This window comes from Somniosus microcephalus, chromosome 14 (assembly GCF_052327205.1).
Source record: "Somniosus microcephalus isolate GS21.2 chromosome 14, FLI_Smic_1.0, whole genome shotgun sequence".
Taxonomy (NCBI): domain Eukaryota; kingdom Metazoa; phylum Chordata; class Chondrichthyes; order Squaliformes; family Somniosidae; genus Somniosus; species Somniosus microcephalus.
Window position 1 is genome coordinate 111,298,502 of NC_141000.1, and position 18,637 is coordinate 111,317,138.

General features: G+C 51.1%; 1 protein-coding gene across 1 annotated transcript in view; it reads right to left on the reverse strand.

The window, feature by feature from the left end:
- The window catches only part of LOC147107845 (cell adhesion molecule DSCAM), a 745,787-nt gene that overhangs the window by 44,334 nt on the left and 682,816 nt on the right, over nucleotides 1–18,637 (reverse strand). Inside the window, exons 27-29 of the mRNA XM_086007196.1 lie at nucleotides 16,392–16,568; nucleotides 16,112–16,142; nucleotides 7,733–7,848 (exon numbers count right to left, since the gene is read on the reverse strand). Of these exons, the coding sequence (XP_085863322.1) occupies nucleotides 7,733–7,848; nucleotides 16,112–16,142; nucleotides 16,392–16,568 (324 nt within the window). The remainder of the gene's footprint in view (nucleotides 1–7,732; nucleotides 7,849–16,111; nucleotides 16,143–16,391; nucleotides 16,569–18,637) is intronic.

The window sequence follows — 18,637 nt, forward strand, 5'->3', positions numbered from 1 at the left end:
GACAGAATGACAGACAGAATGACAGACAGAATGACAGACAGAATGACAGACAGAATGACTGACAGAATGACTGACAGAATGACAGACAGAATGACAGACAGAATGACAGACAGAATGACAGACAGAAGTACCGATTTATATATATAGATAGACTAGCTGAAGTGCTCGGCGGTGCCGAGGCTTTTTCGAGGGCATGTTGTTGTTGGAAGAGAGAGAGAGAGCGACTGGGGGGAAGAGAGAGAGTGACTGGGGGGAAGAGAGAGAGCGACTGGGGGGAGGGGAGGGGGAGGGGGGGAGGGGAGGGGAGGGGAGGGGGGAGGGGAGGGGAGGGGGGAGGGGGGTGGAGGGGAGGGGGGGAGGGGGTGGTGGGGAGGGGGAGGGGAGGGGGAGGGGGAGGGGGGAGGGGAGGGCGGGAAAGGGAGGGGAGGGGGAGGGGGGGAGGGGAGGGGGGGAGGGCGGGTGGGGAGGGAGGGCGGGGGGGAGGGGAGGAGGAGAGAGGAGGGGGGAAGAAGGGGCGGGGGAGGGAGGAGGGAGGAGGGGGGGAGGAGGGAGGAGCAGGGGAGGAGGGAGGAGCAGAGAGGAGGGGGGGAGGGGAGGGGAGGGGGGAGGGGAGAGTAAGGGGGAGAGTCCAGGAGCCCCCTGATCCCCGTCCCCCCAAACTCCCGAGCCCCCTGATCCCCACCCCCCGAACTCCAGAGGTTGGCCCCCCCCCGAGACTCCCACCCCCGAGGCTCGCCCACCACCCACCCCCACCCCGGAGGCTCGCCCACCACCCACCCCCACCCCCGAAGCTCGCCCACCACCCACCCACCCCCGAGGCTCGCACCCCCCCCACCAACCAAGCACCGAACTCCGGAGGCACGATCTTCCGAGCACCGGCCTCCCGAGCTGGCTTCAACATTGCGGCTGTGCGAGACGGCCGGAGGGCCCTGTTGCCAGGGTAACCGTGACGCTGACCAAGCCCCGCCCCCCGGCCGAGCCAGAGAGAGAGACGCCGCGTCTCAGCTGCTCCTGCTGCGCGCGCGCGGCCCCCCCCCCCCGAGGGTCGCGGCCCCCCCGAGGGCCGCGGCCCCCCCCCCCGAGGTGAAGACCGCCGATTGCGCGCGCAGCAGGAGCTGAGACGCGGCGTCTCTCTCTGGCTCGGCCGGCGGGCCCGGTTGCCAGGGTAACCGTGACGCTGACCAAGCCCCGCCCCCCCGGCCGAGCCAGAGAGAGAGACGCCGCGTCTCAGCTGCTCCTGCTGCGCGCGCGGCCCCCCCCCCCCCGAGGGTCGCGGCCCCTTCCGAGGGTCGCGGCCCCCCCCCCCCCGAGGGTCGCGGCCCCCCCCGAGGTGAAGACCGCCGATTGCGGCTGTGCGAGACGGCCGGCGGGCCCGGTTGCCAGGGTAACGCTGGACGCTCAGCAAGCCCCGCCCCCCGGCCGAGCCAGAGAGAGACGCCACGTCTCAGCTCCTGCTGCGCGCGCACCCTAGCGGCGCTGGGCTGAGGCTCGGCCCTCCAGCCTTCGAGTGGGGCCGGGAGGTGCCTAGCTCGGGCGTGGGTGCGGAGGAGACGCCGAGGCTTCTAGGCCTACCTGGAAAAATGGGGCAAGGTAGGAAAATTAATGAGATTAGATAAGTTAATTACTTTCTAAATCATTTTTTAAAAAAACAATGAGGCCTAGAAATTCATTGACGCCACTTTTGGGGTGCTAAAGTGGGGCGTCCGCTAAAGTTTGCGGCTGCCGCCAAATCTAGGCCACTTCTCCGATATTCATTAGCTTCGCCCTACTAGTTCGGGCGAGCGCTAAAACTGCTGTTGGTCGCCTCTCTTTGGGCGCTAAGCCGGAGGTGGTGATCGATAGCGCCGAGGCCGGGCGCAGCGCAGGTGCGGCCATCTCGTGATTGACAGCAGACACCCTGGCGCCGGCCAGCTCTTAAGGGGGAAGGGTCGACTGTGTCTGCTGCCACGCCCTGGATAGTGGAGCCCTCCAGCTAGGCCTGAACACTGCTGCTGGACCCAAATAGCGCCTGAAGACATGGAGAAGGCCCGTGAACGTGCGCAGCGCTTCTCAGAGCGTGATCTGAGTGTGCTGCTTGCTGCTGTGGAGAAGAGGCGCCATGATTTGTACCCGGACAATGGCAAGAAGGCGACGGTCCGCGTCTACAGGAGAGCCTGGAGGCATGTCGCCAGCAAGCTGTCAGCCAACAGCGACGTCCCTAGGACCGGTGCCCAATGCCGCAAAAAGTTAAATGACCTCACATGCATTGTCAGGGTGAGTACCCTTTCCAATGACCTCCTCATCCTTGCATGTGCACCTCACATTATGGGCAAAGGGACCTGAAAGCTCTAATGGCCAGCCTTCATCCAGCAGCTATGGCACAGGCATGAGCATCAATTGCACATTCTGCACTGAACACACTGGCCAAGCTATTCCACCATGGGAGGCAGTGCACAGCAGATCATGGCGACACACTGGCCAGGCTATTCCACCATGGGAGGCAGTGCACAGCAGATCATGGCGACACACTGGCCAGGCTATTCCGCCATGGGAGGCAGTGCACAGCAGATCATGGCGACACACTGGCCAGGCTATTCCACCATGGGAGGCAGTGCACAGCAGATCATGGCGACACACTGGCCAGGCTATTCCACCATGGGAGGCAGTGCACACAAGATCACGGCGACACACTGTACTTAGAGGCCGTCCTTTCTCTTGCAGGCCAAGCTGGCGAATAATCGCAAAAGCCGGACTGCGACCGGGGGAGGACGACCCCATATCCAGCCACTCACTGACCTGCAACATCGCGTGGAGCGCCTCATGGGTGGCCGGGTGATTCGGCCCGTTGCATGTGGAGATGCCGACCCTGTTCTGGGAAGCAATGGTAAGGACATCACCTTTTGCACCTCTCTCGTCCCACTTGCGCATCAGATCTACATCCTTTGCCACTGTCCGACCAATGCGCTGAATGCCACCACTCATGCATCCCGCACTGACGCCCTCTCCTCACTCTAAAGCTACTCTTGTGCCTTCCTGCTTTCAGATGGTCAAGAGGAGGTCCCTCAACTTGCCAGTGACAGACCCTCCGAGGAGGAGCAGGAGGAGGAGCAAGAGGAAGGCGGCCCATCAGGGGAACCCTCAGCCGCGGCCACCCAGGCCAATGTAGGGGACACGTCTTCCCTGGAGGGCAGCGTGGCGGAAGTGTCGAAGGGGAGGGGAGCTCCTGGGACCTGCGTGCTGCAGAAAGGCGGGAGGGGGGTGGAAGCTCGGCGGCCTTCTCCCCAGAGGGGGGATGCGTCGGAGGGGAGTCCAATTGCTGGGCCCAGCAGCCTCCAGCAACGCAGGAAGGGTCGGCCAGCTCGGCGGCCTTCTCCCCAGAGGGAGAGTCCGGCCTCCAGTCAGGAGATGCTCTTCGCCGAGGAGATGGAACGCCTCGAAGACTTGTCCGCGGACTCAGAGCGCCGGCACACGGAGCTCATGGCGGCAGTGGCACGGTTGCCTGAGTCCATCGATTCCCTCTCTCGGAGTGTGGCCGAGTTCGGGCCCTTAGAGGCCACCAGTCGGGCGGAATACCAGGCAGATCTTTCAGCGACTGGCCAGGTGATCAGTGGTGCCGTCCAGTCACTGGCTGCTCTGCTGCGGTCAGTGAACAGGTCAACACGGGCACTCACTGCTGCCACACTCGCTGTGTCAGCCAGGCATCGCCAGGGCACCCGGCGCGCTGCAGCAGCACAGCGGTCTGTCCCTCGGCAGATTGGTGCGCATGCTGCAGTGCTGGCCCGGGCGAGTGCCAGTGTCTCAGGCGACCAGCGAGCGCCTGCCATCCGCCAGCTTGCCACCATTCCTCCAGCCGCCACTGCCAGTCCCCCAGTGGAGCTGCCAGGAGCTGCTGCAGCGACTGATGCTGGCCAGCCACAGCTGCAGCAATCAACAGCCGCCCGCTCGACGGCCAGACCTCGACTAGGCCGACCCCCAAGGGCATCTGCCGTCACGACATGTGCCCCTCAGGAGCCTGCCCCCAGCCTTGCAGCAGCCAATGGCCTTACTTTGAGGCAGAGCAGCAGGGCGGGCAGGGGCCACCCAAAGATGGCCAAGGCATCGCCCTAGCGGGCCAAATAGTCGAATGTGTGGCCATTTGTGTTTGTTTCTTGAGGCCGAGAATTGGATGTTTGTTTTTTGAAGGCCGGTGATGTGATGTTTGTTTTGGACGAAGGCCGAGAATGACGGCCATTTTAGTTGCCCTATTTTGTTAATCCTCCCCAGGTTGTGGGAGCGAGTAATGTGTTTGAGTGTTTTTTGGGGGTTTCGTCTGTTTTTGGTTTTCATGTGGGAAGGGCCCAGAGTTTGTACAATAAAGCATTTTATTTATTCACATTGTCCATGTTTGATCTTTGAAGTGTTTGTTGCCTTAACCGGCTGAGGGCTTGCGGAGCGGCTGCAATCATGTTCTATCATTGGCACAAGCCATTCCCTGACAGGGGGCCTAGAAGTGATGTTCAATAAGCCGACGACGGGCGGCCCTTGGACCTTGTGTGTCCCTCCTGGGCTGGTACTCCTCGTCCTCGTCGTCCTCATGCTCCTCCTGCTCCTCCTCCTGAGGTGGTGGTCCAACGTCAGGTGGCAGTGCCTGAGTCCTGCGGATAGCCAGGTTGTGCAGCATGCAGCAAACGACGACGAATTGGGAGACTCGATCCTGCGAATACTGGAGGGCTCCCCCGGAGCGGTCGAGACAGCGGAACCGTTGCTTGAGCACGCCGATTGTTTGTTCTATGAGGCTCCTCGTCGCTTGATGGCTCTCGTTGTATGCCTCTTCAGCAGGGGTCGTGGGCGCGCGGAGCGGGGTCATGAGCCAGGTACACAAAGGATAGCCTTTGTCCCCGATAAGCCATCCTCTTGGGGGAGGCTGTGCCTGGAACATGTCAGCCACAGTTGTCTGTCGCAGGATAAAGGCATCGTGGCTGCTGCCTGGAAAGTGGGCATTGACAGCTAGGATGCGCTGCCTGTGGTCACACACCAGCTGTACATTGAGGGAATGGTAGCCCTTCCGGTTGCGGTAATCCTCGGCATGCACAAGAGGTGCCCGCAAAGCCACATGCGTGCAGTCAATGGCGCCCTGCACCATGGGGAAGCCTGCTATTCTTGCAAACCCCACTGCACGCTGCTGCTGCTTGTCCAGGGTCATGGGGAAGGAGATGAATTGATGTCTCCTTCTGAAAAGGGCTTCGGTCACCTGGCGGATGCAGCAATGCACGGCGAACTGGGAGTTGTTAGCGATGTCCCCAGTAGCAGATTGGAAGGAGCCGGTGGCATAGAAGTTGAGAGCCACCGTCACCTTCACTGCCACCGACAGAGACGTCCTGCGCATCAGCTGTGGCTGCAGATCTCTCTGAAGCAGCCGGCAGATGTCTGTAACCACCTCCCTTCGGAATCGCAGCCTCCTAACACACATCGCGGCAGACATGGTCAGATAGGAGGTCTGCTGGCGGTATACCCTGCGTGGGTAAGGCCTCAGTTGGCGACGCCTGTTGCCCCCTCTGCGTCTAGCCAGGGCTGCCACTCTCTCACGGCGTCTGTAAGCCCTTCTGGCATAAGGCTGAAATTCAGCGTTGCCACCCAATGCAGCCCCCATTATATGCTGGCAAACACTGAGCTCTGAATGAAGGCTAAGATAATTGGTAAGCTCTGGCCTGAGCCAAAAATACCTGTCCAAGTGTTGGTCCAAACCAGTAAACTCTCCTCCTTGGTCTCTGTCCAAAAAACCGTTGCACAAGAGTGAATGCTGCAAAATGGCTGGCCTTTATACTGCTGGGTAAGTGCCCTTTAATTAGCGCTCCCCCCGGCCCGGCTGGCCTGTGTACCTTTCCACTTCACAGTCGCTCGGGATGCCCGGCGCACAATGGGCCGGCGTGAGTGAAGTTCCGGTTTGGGGCGCACAAAGGGCGTTGCACTATTAAATGACGTCATGATCTGCGCGCGCAGCAGGGCGCGCGCTAAGACTTTGCGCCGGCGCTAAATGTGTCCTGAAGTTGGGGAGAGGCGCAGATCGCGCTGCGCCCGGGCGATAAGCGCCTAGCGCTCGAGATCTACTCCCCCTAAGGCGCTAACGGCTGGCGCGCCCAACTGAGTTTCTAGGCCTATGTGTTTTAAAAGCAACGTTTTTTTTTAAGACGCAGAAAGCGGGAAAAAGAAAGGAAAAGTTTGGAATCAAGATGGCGGCGACTCACCTCAGTTCAGAACGATAAAGCCCGGCCACACATGCACCGATTGGCCCGGCGGCACACGCCAGCAACCCGGCGTATGATTGGTCGAGCTCGAGGTCACTCTGTCGCTCATGAGCGGATAATGAGATGCTAATGAGCGGAACGTTGAAGGTTTTTGGGATACCGCGGGCGCGATTTTAGCCCGGCCGAAACGTAAATACGCTTAAAACCGTCTCGGAAGCGTAAGCTTTCTTTGGAGGTAACGCGCGCGTAGGTACGCCCTGTAACTTTCGAGCGCATAGCCCGACAGACGCACAGGCGATGACAGACAGAATGACAGACAGAATGACAGAATGACAGATAGACAGACAGATGTACCGATTTATATATATAGATATTTTATATTATTATTTATAGGTAAATAGTAAAAGGTACAGCAATTTGGGAAGCAGAGAGATAGATTAATTGGAGCTTCTCTACAATACAGGCCGAGGAGCTGGAAGATGCAAAACTGAGGTGCTACAGCGCCACCACTGGTAGGTGGGTGTAACTACAGCGTGACAAAAGTGCATAGGTAGCTTCCATTATAAATGTTGACATAGGAATTTTACAATAGAAAAAGTTGACAAGAAAATATACGCAGATATAAGAACTGTGACATATAATGATCACTCTGTGGTGACTCTTGCTGGGAAATACGCATGTATGGGCATTGGGTGAAGACAGAGCGGTTGTTATACCCACCACGAAAAGTTATAGTGCCAGCACTTACTGTCTAGTATCATTGATGAGGACTGACCACTTGAACAAACTACTGGAGAACAGCCAGTGACATGGACCCATATGAGTCCAGAAAAGGTCAGCGCCCTCAAGTATTGTATATACAAAAGAATTGCACAAGTCATAGAATGATACAGCAAAGGAGGAGGCCATTTGGCCCATCATGCCTGTGCCGACTCTGTAAAAGAGCTATCCAATTCATCCCACTCCCCTGCTCTTTTCCCATATTCCTGCAAATTTTTCCTTTTCAAGTATAAACTCCAATTCCCTTTTGAAAGTTACTACTGAATCTGCTTCCACCATCCTTTCAGGCAGCGCATTCCAGATCATAATAACCCATAAATGTGTAAAAACAATTCTCTGTTTCTTTTGCAATTATCTTAAATTTGTGTCCTTTGGTTACTGACCCTCCTGTCAGTGGAAACAGATTCTCCTTATTTACTCCATCAAGACCCTTTATAATTTTGAACGCCTCTATTAAATTCCCCCTCTGCTCTGAGGAGAACAACCCCAGCTTCCCCAGTCTCTCCACATAACTGAAGTCCCTCATCCCTGGTATAATTCTGGCAAATCTCCTCTGCACCATCTCCCAAATCTCTCAAAACTAAGGAGGGAGCACATTGTTGTCTCTCAAACCGATGGACAAATTGCTGTTATATCCTGGTTAATGTTCAAAAAAAATAATGAAGCGAGGAATGGATGAAAACGGGAACAATACATGTATATAATAAATAATTGGAGAGCATCAGTGGGGGTGGGGGGAAATCACATACCGATTGTTTCCATGGTATCCCTCTCTTCTATCAGAAGCTGTGCTCGAGGGATATCAATGTGCATTCTCAGCGTCTGCTGCTGTTTATTCAGCGTATCGGATGTCCTAGTGTTTTTACTTGAAAGAGACAGAAAGAAAAACACTCGTCATTAACTGTTTGTGCCCTCACAAGAGCCCTGTTGTCTGCCGGTACACTCGATAATACTGTAATATTATTTCATTTTATAAGTTTCCTTTGTTTTACGGTTTAGTTCTTTATTAGTTTAGCACCTCTTAAAAAAAAAAGGGGGCACTTTTTTTGGTGTTTGTTTGAGGACGCTGGGGTAACTCAGTGTCTCCTTATGGGTTGTTAGAAAAGGCAGTGCTTCCCTGCAGTTGGACAGTCTGCTCACGCCCAATCTGTGCGGTCTCTTTGCGTGAGACTGGCAATTTAGTGTGAAACAACTGATGGTTGTGCTGTGGGGTCATGTCTAATAGGAGCTGGGTTGTCACCGCCAGAACTCACTTACAGCTTGGATTTTGAAAAAAGGAGACTTTCATCTCAGTGGCGTGGACTGGATTTGAACCAAAGTCTCAGAAAGCACAGGATAAAATGCAAAACATAATGTTTAAGGCCCACTTGATTGGCACTCCAGTCACCACCTTAAAGAATCCCTCCCTCCATCACCGGCACACCGTGGCTGCAGTGTGTACCATCTACAAGATGCACTGCAGCAATTCGCCAAGGCTTGTTCGACAGCACCTCCCAAACCCGCGACCTCTACCACCTATAAGGACAAGGGCAGCAGGCGCATGGGAACACCACCACCTCCAATTTCCCCTCCAAGTCACACACCATCCCGACTTGGAAATATATTGCCTCGCTGTTCCTTCATCATCGCCGGGTCAAAATCCTAGAACTCCCTCCCTAACAGCACTGTGGGAGCACCTTCACCACACGGACTGCAGCGGTTCAAGAAGGTGGCTCACCACCACCTTCTCGAGGGCAATTAGGGCAATAATTGCTGGCCTTGCCAACGATGCCCACATCCCATAAACAGGCAAATAAAACAAAGCAAAACTTGGCCGTGCGGCACAATTCACTCAAATAAATCATCTACATAAATAACATCTTTCAGTTGCAAGCTGTTTGCTATTCATGAAAAACAAAGGGAGATAATTCATGAGAGTCTCCTTGAATTAAAGGAATGGCTTAGTTTACATTATCTACAAATGCTCAACATTACCTCATTGTTAAGTATTTATCCAAAACATGTCTCCCCCAACAGGCACTGGACATAATAATTTTTTTTAAAGTGACCAGAGCAATTGCTTTCGAGACATTTTGAGGCTAGGCTGAAACATATATTTTGTTGCTTAGTCTGGGGCTAGAGGTCTTAACCTGCTCCGTTCACTGAAAACACTGGCCAATAATTTACTGGCAAAATAATGGTGAGGATAATGGCACTCGCTGTAAATGCTACAGGAACTTCAGGCGAGGGCAGATGCGCAATCAAATGTGGAAATCCAAATGTTGCTGTCCGAGCTGAACCGCTCTGCCTTTAGCCTTGTGAAAATGGCATCTCGCTGTCTGGCTCCCCATTGCAATGCATTGAGTGACGTGAGGTTGCTGTATTTTCACGGTAGATATGAACTAAACTCGCCACAGAAAGTTAGAGCTGGTCTGGAGTGATGCAAGCAACCTGTCTTGGAGCCATTTAAGATCCACGCATATTTAATTAAACCTCGATTCTTTTAACGATGTGCTAAGTGTCAATTACTGCCAATGAACCTCTCTGGTACTGAAAATTAACTATTACAAGTGTGGAGTCTCATTCCTTCAGGTTTTAATTGTTGTTGGAGATTTTAAAAATGTAAAATTTAATTTTTTTAAACTTTTCCTTTGACTCTTTTCTCTCTCTCTTAATCCAATTTTTCTTTCCCTCTTTATTTCTCTTTCTGTACCTGATTTGACATTGAATTCACCCACTCTAACTTAAACTTCCTTCCCAGTCCTTGCACTGTTAATGAAGAAAGACTTGCATTTATATAGCACCTTTCACAACTTCAGCATGTCCCAAAGCACTTTACAGCCAATGAAATACTTTTGAAGTGTAGTCGCTGTTGTAATGTAGGGAACGCGGTAGCCAGTTTACGCACAGCAAGCTCCTACAAACAGCAATGTGATAATGACCAGATAATCTGTTTTAGTGATGTTGATTGAGGGATAAATACAGGAAACTTTCGTTTATCTGGAGGTTAAATGTCCGGAAAGCTCTATCCACCGGCAAAATTCAGGAGTCGGTTCAGATAAGTTTTTTTTCTTTTCGTTGCTTTTTTTCTGCAGTCGTGGCTCTGCAAGGTCTAGCTGAAGCTGTTGCTTAGCCACAGAGACGCTTGCAAGCTACGCCGACTGTTTTGAAGCTGTTGCTAAGCAACAGGGTTTGTTGCTTCACACGGAGCTCAGAAGCTCTGTATGTTTTAACGTTAGCGCTGGTTTCTACGGCAGTTTTGATGGGACAGCACCAGCTCGGTCCCGTCTGTGCCGGATACCAGAAAGTTTCCTGTATAGGCTAGGACACCAGGGATAACTCCCCTACTCTTCTTCGAAATAGTGGAATGGAATCTTTTACATCTAGCTGAGAGAGCAGACGGGGCCTTGGTTTAACGTCTCTTCCGAAAGACGGCACCTCAGACAGTGCAGCACTCCCTCAGCACTGCATTGGAGTGTCAGCCTAGATTTTTGTGCTCAAGTCTCTGGAGTGGGACTTGAACCCACAACCTTCTGACTCAGAGGCGAGTGTGCTACCCACTGAGCCACAGCTGTCACAGTTTCACCATTATTTCACAATCTGGTTGGTTAAGGAGATACACAGTTGCTTGCCCTGTTGACTAAGGTCCCAGATGTACGGTTTCCCTCGTTGTGACGTTATCACCTCGCACTTTCAGCAACTTGTCACGCACAAATTTGTAAAAACCTAAGCGTGCAAGGGCAAGTCTAACTAACAGCAGGCGCCATTTGATGCCCTGACACATCAAATTATGGCCCAGTGAGCAGTGGGAGTGGTTACAAGGGAGAGAAGGAGAAACTCTTGCATGTCAAGGATTGTTAGAACATACTCAAAACACTAGCAGAAGCAGGATCCATAATAGGTTTTAAAAGGGAAGTGGATTAATATTTGATAAAGAAAAGTTTAAGAGGGGAATGGAGAAATTCACTAAGTAGATAGTTCTTTCAGAGAGCCAGCACAAGCACAATAGGCTGAATGGTCCACTTTTGTGCCTTAAAGTTCTATGTTTCTATTCTATAATTTGAAAGCAACTTCAGACACTCAGAATTCAAAAGGCCTGCAGCGACTAAAGTAGACTGAAATTCTGCCTCGGATGGTAAGTGTAGTGTATGTACCTTTAAGGGTGTTGTGTATGTAATATGTGTGCTACTTGAACCTATGGACAGGACTGCACTACTTGTAGGGCGTAGTGATACGCAGTACCACTCCTGGCCATAGGGGTATAAATAGCACTGTGGGTACTGATCTCCCCTCAGTTCCCGCCTGTGGGCATGAAGTAAAGACCTATGTGCAGTCCCTACCTCCAACCAGTAAAGACCTGTTTGAGTTATACGTTTAAGTCTTTGTGTTAATTGTTCAATACAATACACATACTTAACACTGGCGACGAGTCGGTTCGAACCCTGCGGCAGTTATTCCACGGCGGCTTCGTCCAAAGACAGGACGTTGAAGAGAGGTTTCAATCCTCAACACCCCACTCAAAACTGAAGGGCAGCAGAAATCCTGACAGCTTCCAGCGACTGGAAGAGACAGGCATTAGGACCCTGAAGCCTCCATAACCTCGTGGGTAAGCCGAGCAGCGTCGGCTGCAAAGACAGGGCTACCGGTGAAACGCGCGAGCGGGTAAGCCAGAGCCCGGGAGGGAGTGAGCAAGAGCCGCGCGAGCGGGTGAGCCAGAGGCCGGGAGCCACTTCGCGATCCAGCGATCGCATCCGCTGATAAGGGCCGCACTCGGGCGATCGCGGCGAAGATAAGGGCCGCACTCGGGGGCTGAAGGGAGGCGGCGTCGGGGGACGGGTGAAGACCGCCAAGCGCGGGAAAACCGCCATTTTGTGGGCGGAGGACGACGGCAAGAGCGGGAAGCCGCCATCTTTGATAACAAGTAAAGAAAAGAAAATCTGAGAAATTGCAAATCTACAATGCCTAAACACGGGAATATTAGCACCTTTGATAGTGACCTCGAAGATTGGGCCATATATGTTGAAAGAGTAAAAAATTATTGTAAGGCCAATAAAATTCGTGACCAAGATAAAGCTCTAACATTATTAAATTTAATGGGTGCGAAGACATACGGGCAATTGAAACACCTGTTATCACCAGATGAACCGGCGGATAAGACGTTCGATGAGATTGTTACTGTCCTGAAAGATCATCTAAACCCCACGCCGCTGATGCTAGCGGAACGATTTAAATTTTACGACAGAAGGCAGCTACAGCATGAAAGCAATGCTGAATATTTGCTGGAATTGCGTAAATTAGCGAAATATTGCCAGTTTGGAACGGGATTGACAGATGCACTACGAGACAAATTTGTGTGTGGTTTATTTAAACAGGATACACAAAAGCGACTGCTCGAGGAGAATGAGCTGACGCTTGAGAAGGCGGTCACTATGGCAGCAGCACACGAAGCCGCAGCGAGAGGCACGGCAGTAATGCAGCTACGGTCACCGGAGCTCAGTGCACACAAATTGGGTGTGAGTTCTGGCAAATGTTATCGTTGTGGAAAGACAACGCATGATCAGAACCAGTGTTGGTTTAAAAACCAAGAATGTAGAACTTGTGGTAGGCTTGGACATATAGCTAGAGTATGCAGGTCAGGGAAGAAGACCAGCAACAAGAAGTCACCGCAAGGAAAATATGCAAAGGTACACAAGGTGACCGAACAGGAGTCCGATTCAGACGCTAGCAGTAATGAACTGGCTAGCTTAAGCTGTAATGAACTGGCTAGCTTAAGAGTACTCAACGCTGGTAAGGGTGCAGACCTCCAGACAATTTGGGTCACTCTTCAGATAGAAGGAGTCCAAGTAAAACTGGAATTGGACACTGGATCGGCATTGACGGTCATAAATAAGAAAGATTACGGAAAGTTATTCCAACATATTCCCCTACAGGATACGGGGATTATATTGAAAACATACACGGGGCAAAGAGTGTACCCCATCGGGAAAATAGAGGTTGCAGTGGTCCACAAGGGCGAAGACAGTCAAATAATGGACTTATATGTGATATCTGAAGGAGGTCCTCCACTACTAGGATGGGAGTGGATTAGGAAAATGAATATGGACTGGCATTTCCTACAAACAATAACGAGTGAGAACTCGGTGAAGATAGTCGGCCCAGACTCTGGAACGGATGATGGTAAGCCCAACTCAGGTGCAAAAGACAAAGTTTCAGCACAGAATTCCACTGAGCAACAACAACATAGTTTAACTGTGGATTCTGAGTCTGGCAAGTCTACTGATGTGCCCATTTCTGAGGGACACCGGGCTCGAACTCAACTCCATTTCAAACTACAACAGCAATTAGAACAAATGCTTCGCTGTTTTGAGCAAGAGTTGAATGCAACGAAAGAGTTCTTTGATATAGAGTTGGAGAATCTGGAAAGACAACAGAAGCAGCTGAGGGAGAAAATGGAGCAGGAGCACACAAAACGTCTGATGTCAGAGGAGTTAACGGTCAGCCAACTCCTGCATATGCTGAAGGACAGGACTCTGAAATGGGAAAAACTTGAACACGAACTTCAATATTCAAACGAAAGGGGTTCGGAGCTCTCAAAGGTTATTGGAAGAGCTGAGGTGGCAACACAGACTGAGATGACTGCAACAGAGCAGCCCTTGGATGCCAAAAGTACGCTGACTCACATCAACGTAGAACAACAGACCGCTGAAACAGCTGCTCCAGTAGAGGGATTGAATAGTCCGATCAATCAATCTCCAAAGGAAGTTGAAGTAGTAAAATCTCAAATGAGGTCATTAGTAAACGACTTGCTGAAAGCCCAGAAAAAGCTGGATGAAGAGGTACGCATGAAGAAGTCTCTTCAGGAAAGATGTCTGGACTTGGAACAAAAGCTGGCTAACGCCCAGCTGGGTATGGAGGAAATAGAAGACCCTCTCGCTGGCCTAGATCAGGACGACACCGAATATTACTATGTCCTGTCCTGCCCAACTTGTAACTTTGACTCCCACCATACAGAAATCATGGAGGAGCACCGAAAGTCTACGGAACATCGGGAGAAGGTGGCTCTACTACGGAAAAAGGAGGAAGAGAAGGAGGAACTGCGCATGCAGCTGGCAGCTGACAGTGGAGCCCAGAGAGTCTCCAAGAAGCAGAAAAGGAAAAGTCGAAACAGAAGATGACCCATCTGAACCATTATTACCTCTACCAGATCACACACGTGGTCCCTCCGAACGGAGCCAATTCAGTTCGGAAGTTCAAACTGTTAAATCCATGGAAGGACTATTGAATGAGTCACTCCAGCAACGTGAACCGACTACACCACAGAGATTGAATCTGTGAACTGTTTTCCGCAGAGACTGAATCTGTGATCTGTTTTGACATGAAGTTATCTATGTATCTATGTTATTCTGTTATGTAAACCTGAAGTTATATATGTATATATGTTATTACGTTATGTTAAATGGGGAGATGACTGTAAAGCTAAGAAGGGAGGAATGTTGTGTATGTAATATGTGTGCTACTTGAACCTATGGACAGGACTGCACTACTTGTAGGGCGTAGTGATACGCAGTACCACTCCTGGCCATAGGGGTATAAATAGCACTGTGGGTACTGATCTCCCCTCAGTTCCCGCCTGTGGGCATGAAGTAAAGACCTATGTGCAGTCCCTACCTCCAACCAGTAAAGACCTGTTTGAGTTATACGTTTAAGTCTTTGTGTTAATTGTTCAATACAATACACATACTTAACAAAGGGGAGAACTACTTTTTACAGCTCCTGTATACTGTAGTACCGGCAATGACCACACCTGTATATAAACCCTGAGTAGGGAGCTGTACAGTTAGTTTTAGAGTAACCCTCATCCAGTAAACACCTGTTGATTGTTCCCTGCAGTCTCTTGTCTAATTATTGAAGGACACACAACATCAAGATACACGGATCTAACATTAAGTTTCCTCTTTTCGCTATCAGCACTGAAATTTATGGGGAAGCTAGAAAAGTGCATAAGGGCGAAAAGAATAGAAGGGTATGCTGATGGGGGGGGGGGAGATGAATTAAGGTGGGAGGAGGCTTTTGTGGAGCTTAAACCAGCATAGACCAGATGGGCCAAATGGCCTGTTTCTGTGCTGTAAAATCAATGTAGTTATTCTATGTAAATAAAGAATGCATTTCACAGCAAGCAGGAAAGAGGAAATTATCGCTCCAGGGATATTAAATTGACCCTGTCTAGAACAGCCAATTCATAGGGAGCGATTTTCATCTGCGGGCCGCCGGTCCCTCACCTGAACAACTATTGACCCGCAATTGATAATCGGGGAGGCGGGGGGGGGGGCAACTCGGCCACCCCATGAGTGCCCAAGGCCTGCCTGATCCAAATTCTAAGGATGCTCAGCAAATGGTGAGCAGCCTGTCGACCTGAAGCTGACTGGAGGCTGCTTAAACATGCTTATTGGGGGGTCCGGCGCCCGTTGTAGGACCCCAGTGGCAATTTTCAGGCACAAATGGGCAGAACAGGTGCTGTGCATGCTCCACCCAATTCAACCAGGTGGTGAATGACCTACAACAACAACAACTTGCATTTATATGGCACCTTAAACGTAGTAAAACGTCCCAAGGTGCTTCACAGGAGTATTAAAAGACGAAAAATTTGACACCGAGCCACATAAGGAGAAATTAGGGCAGGTGACCAAAAGCTTGGTCAAAGAGGTAGGTTTTAAGGAGCGTCTTAAAGGAGGAAAGAGAGGTAGAGAGGCGGAGAGGTTTAGGCAGGGAATTCCAGAGCTTAGGGCCTAGGCAACTGAAGGCACGGCCACCAATGGTTGAGAGATTATAATCAGGGATGCTCAAGAGGGCAGAATTAGAGGAGCGCAGATATCTCGGGGGTTTAACCAGCAGTCCTTAAAGAGACCGCTGCAGACCTCTCCCAAAGCAGCCCAGGAAACTCCTACTGGTTCCCCCGCTCACCACAGCACAAACGGGCGGACGGAGAGTCCATTCCGCTGCGATTGCGCCCGTTTCAGGCACGACTTTAAAACTGCCCTCATGGCATTGATTCTCCCTTTAAACACTGGCACATAACTCGGGCTAAAACAGGAGTCGCCTTTGACCTTCTACATGAACCACACAAATACCGGAAAATCATAGTGCATTACCTCATCAGCATCTCAGCCAGACTTTTGGCATCTGCAAGAGAAGATGATAATCGTTATTGTGTCTGCCTCAAACTGTTTTAAAAAATAACCTTGAGATGGTACAATGGTGGGCGTGCTATACCGTGTGACAGCTTAACTTGGCATCAAAAAATGCAAACTATCCCTCATCAGATGGAAGGAGTCAAGGGTGGTGAGATTTTGCAAATGGGCAGTCAAGGGAGAGTTTGGCTTTATTCCTTAAACCTATATTATCCAATGAGCCTTGTTAAATGTTTCTAACCCCTCAGTCTCTTCAGGCGCTGCTCTCTCCGCCGCCTTCGAACAACCAGGAGCAGGGCAAAGAGGAGCAGGGCAGCTAGCAGAATGCAGGAGATCGTCACCAGCATCTTCAGTTCCTCATTGGTTGCCATTCCCTCCTCGGTCTGGACCACTGATTTAATCAGTGGCGGAATTGTACCTGCGTAGTTAAAGACACAATGTTATTTATTCGCTGTGTGTTGTGTGTTAGGGCTTTTTTGTCCTTAAACAGAGCAATTTCGAATCCACGCAGTCAAATAATAGTTCCATTTACTCAGCGCCAATGTTCTCTCTAAGCTGCACGGCCACGCGGTAATGGGAAAGGTCCCGTGCAGGCCGCTCACTGGCTTCTCCATTGTAAACACCGCGCAGCAGTGAAAATTTAAAGGACTGCGCACTATAAAAAACCAGTCCAGAACAAGGGGGTGCGTAACCTTATAATTAGGGCCAGGCCGTTCAGGGATGTTATCAAGAAGCATTTCTTCACACAAATGGGGTAGTGGAAATCTGGAACTTTCTCCTCCAAAAAGCTGCTGAGGCTGGGGACGGGGGGGGGGGGGGTGGTCAATTGAAAATTTCAAGGCTGAGATTGCTGGATTTTTGTTAGGTAAGGGTTACGGAACCAAGGCGGGTAGATGGAGTTAAGGTACAGATCAACCATGGTGTAATTGAATGGCGGATCAGGCTCAAGGGGCTGAATGGCCTACTCCTGGTCCTCTGTTCATATGGTACGTTGCTATGTAGGCAATAGTTATTCTGTGCCAGCAGTGTCCTAGTTACAGTAATGAGATGCAGTTAATTTGTTTTGTTTTTAGTTGTACTGATTGAGGGAGGAATGTTAACCAGGACACTGGGAGAAGTCGCAAGGATAAATTTCACCAATCCCATGATCGTAGCAGGGATGCCATACAAAGGTAGTACGGATCAGAAATAGGGCTGCACCACTTTATCCTGGTTTCTCCAACACTCGCTCCCTTCAAGCCATGCTCCCCGCCTGGATCATGGGACTGGTGGATTTTCCCTCCTGCTCTAAAAAGTGCCGTGGGATCTTTAATGTTCACTTGTGCAGGTAGATCGGTCTTTGGGTTAAACATCTCACCCAAAGGACGGCACCCCCAACAATATAGCACTTTAGCAGTACTGCACGGCCATATCAGCCTGGACTGTTGGATACAGAAAACGTTACCAGTCCCCCTCAGAAGGGCTGAAACCCTTTTTGTAATGTTAAAGTCATCATTTTCTCACATATTGCGACAGTGGTGTAAACAAGACTCATTGGGGGAAAAATTCAGTTGGTTGCGCCTCCTGTTAGCGCCTTAAGAGGGCGCCAATTGGGGCGCAAAGCAACTAGCTCCCAGGCGCGGCGATGTTTGCGCCGCTCGCGAAATTAACTAGACATTTTGCGGCGGCGCTAAACACTTCCGCCATGATCACCTGCGCCGGAAAATTGTGACGTCATTCGAGTGCGCAACGCCCTGTTAGCGCCCCGGACTGGATATTGAGTGGCGCCCCCTGCCTTACCGCCTGCCGCTAGCAACAACAGGTTGAGGGGAGCGTTATGCTGTCAGAAAGGGACTGGGGGAGCGCTATTTAAAGGCGACCGCTTCCTGCCTTTTTTTGTCGGTGACATTTTTGCACCACGCATTCTGAGAGAGAGAGAGAGAGACTTCTGGAGAGATTCAATGCTGTGTGAAGGAGTTTTGGGTACTGAGCAGCACTTTGCAGGTTGGTTTTGATTTGCCCTTCCTTGCTTCGCCAGCACTCTGAGGTAGCGCTTCACTCCTTGGCGTTTGCGCCTTAAGACAGTTATGAAGTGCCTGATTTAGCGCTCCAATCACCTCCAGGGGCGATAAAAACCAAGTTTGCTGTCGGAGGCGATAATTAGCGCCAGGCGCTAAACTTTGCGCACGGCCGATAATGGCGCCCCAAACGGGGCGATACTGAATTTTTCCCCCATTGATATGATGGCTCGGAGATCATTGGGGTGTAAGTTCACCTTGGGCGGAAGGGCAAAACGAGTGGTTAGCGAATCGGCATTGAAGTCAATGGAAGAGAGAATCGGGCGTTGTGTAAAAGGGGCTGCCGATTCGCTAGCGCCTGCTTTGCATTGCTGCACATTTATACCCTAATGATCTTTGAGAAGTCATTTTTGGGGGGAAATTTTTAAATGACATATGTGGCGATCACATATATGAAAGTCCATGGTAATCTAGCACTGGCAGTACCTTT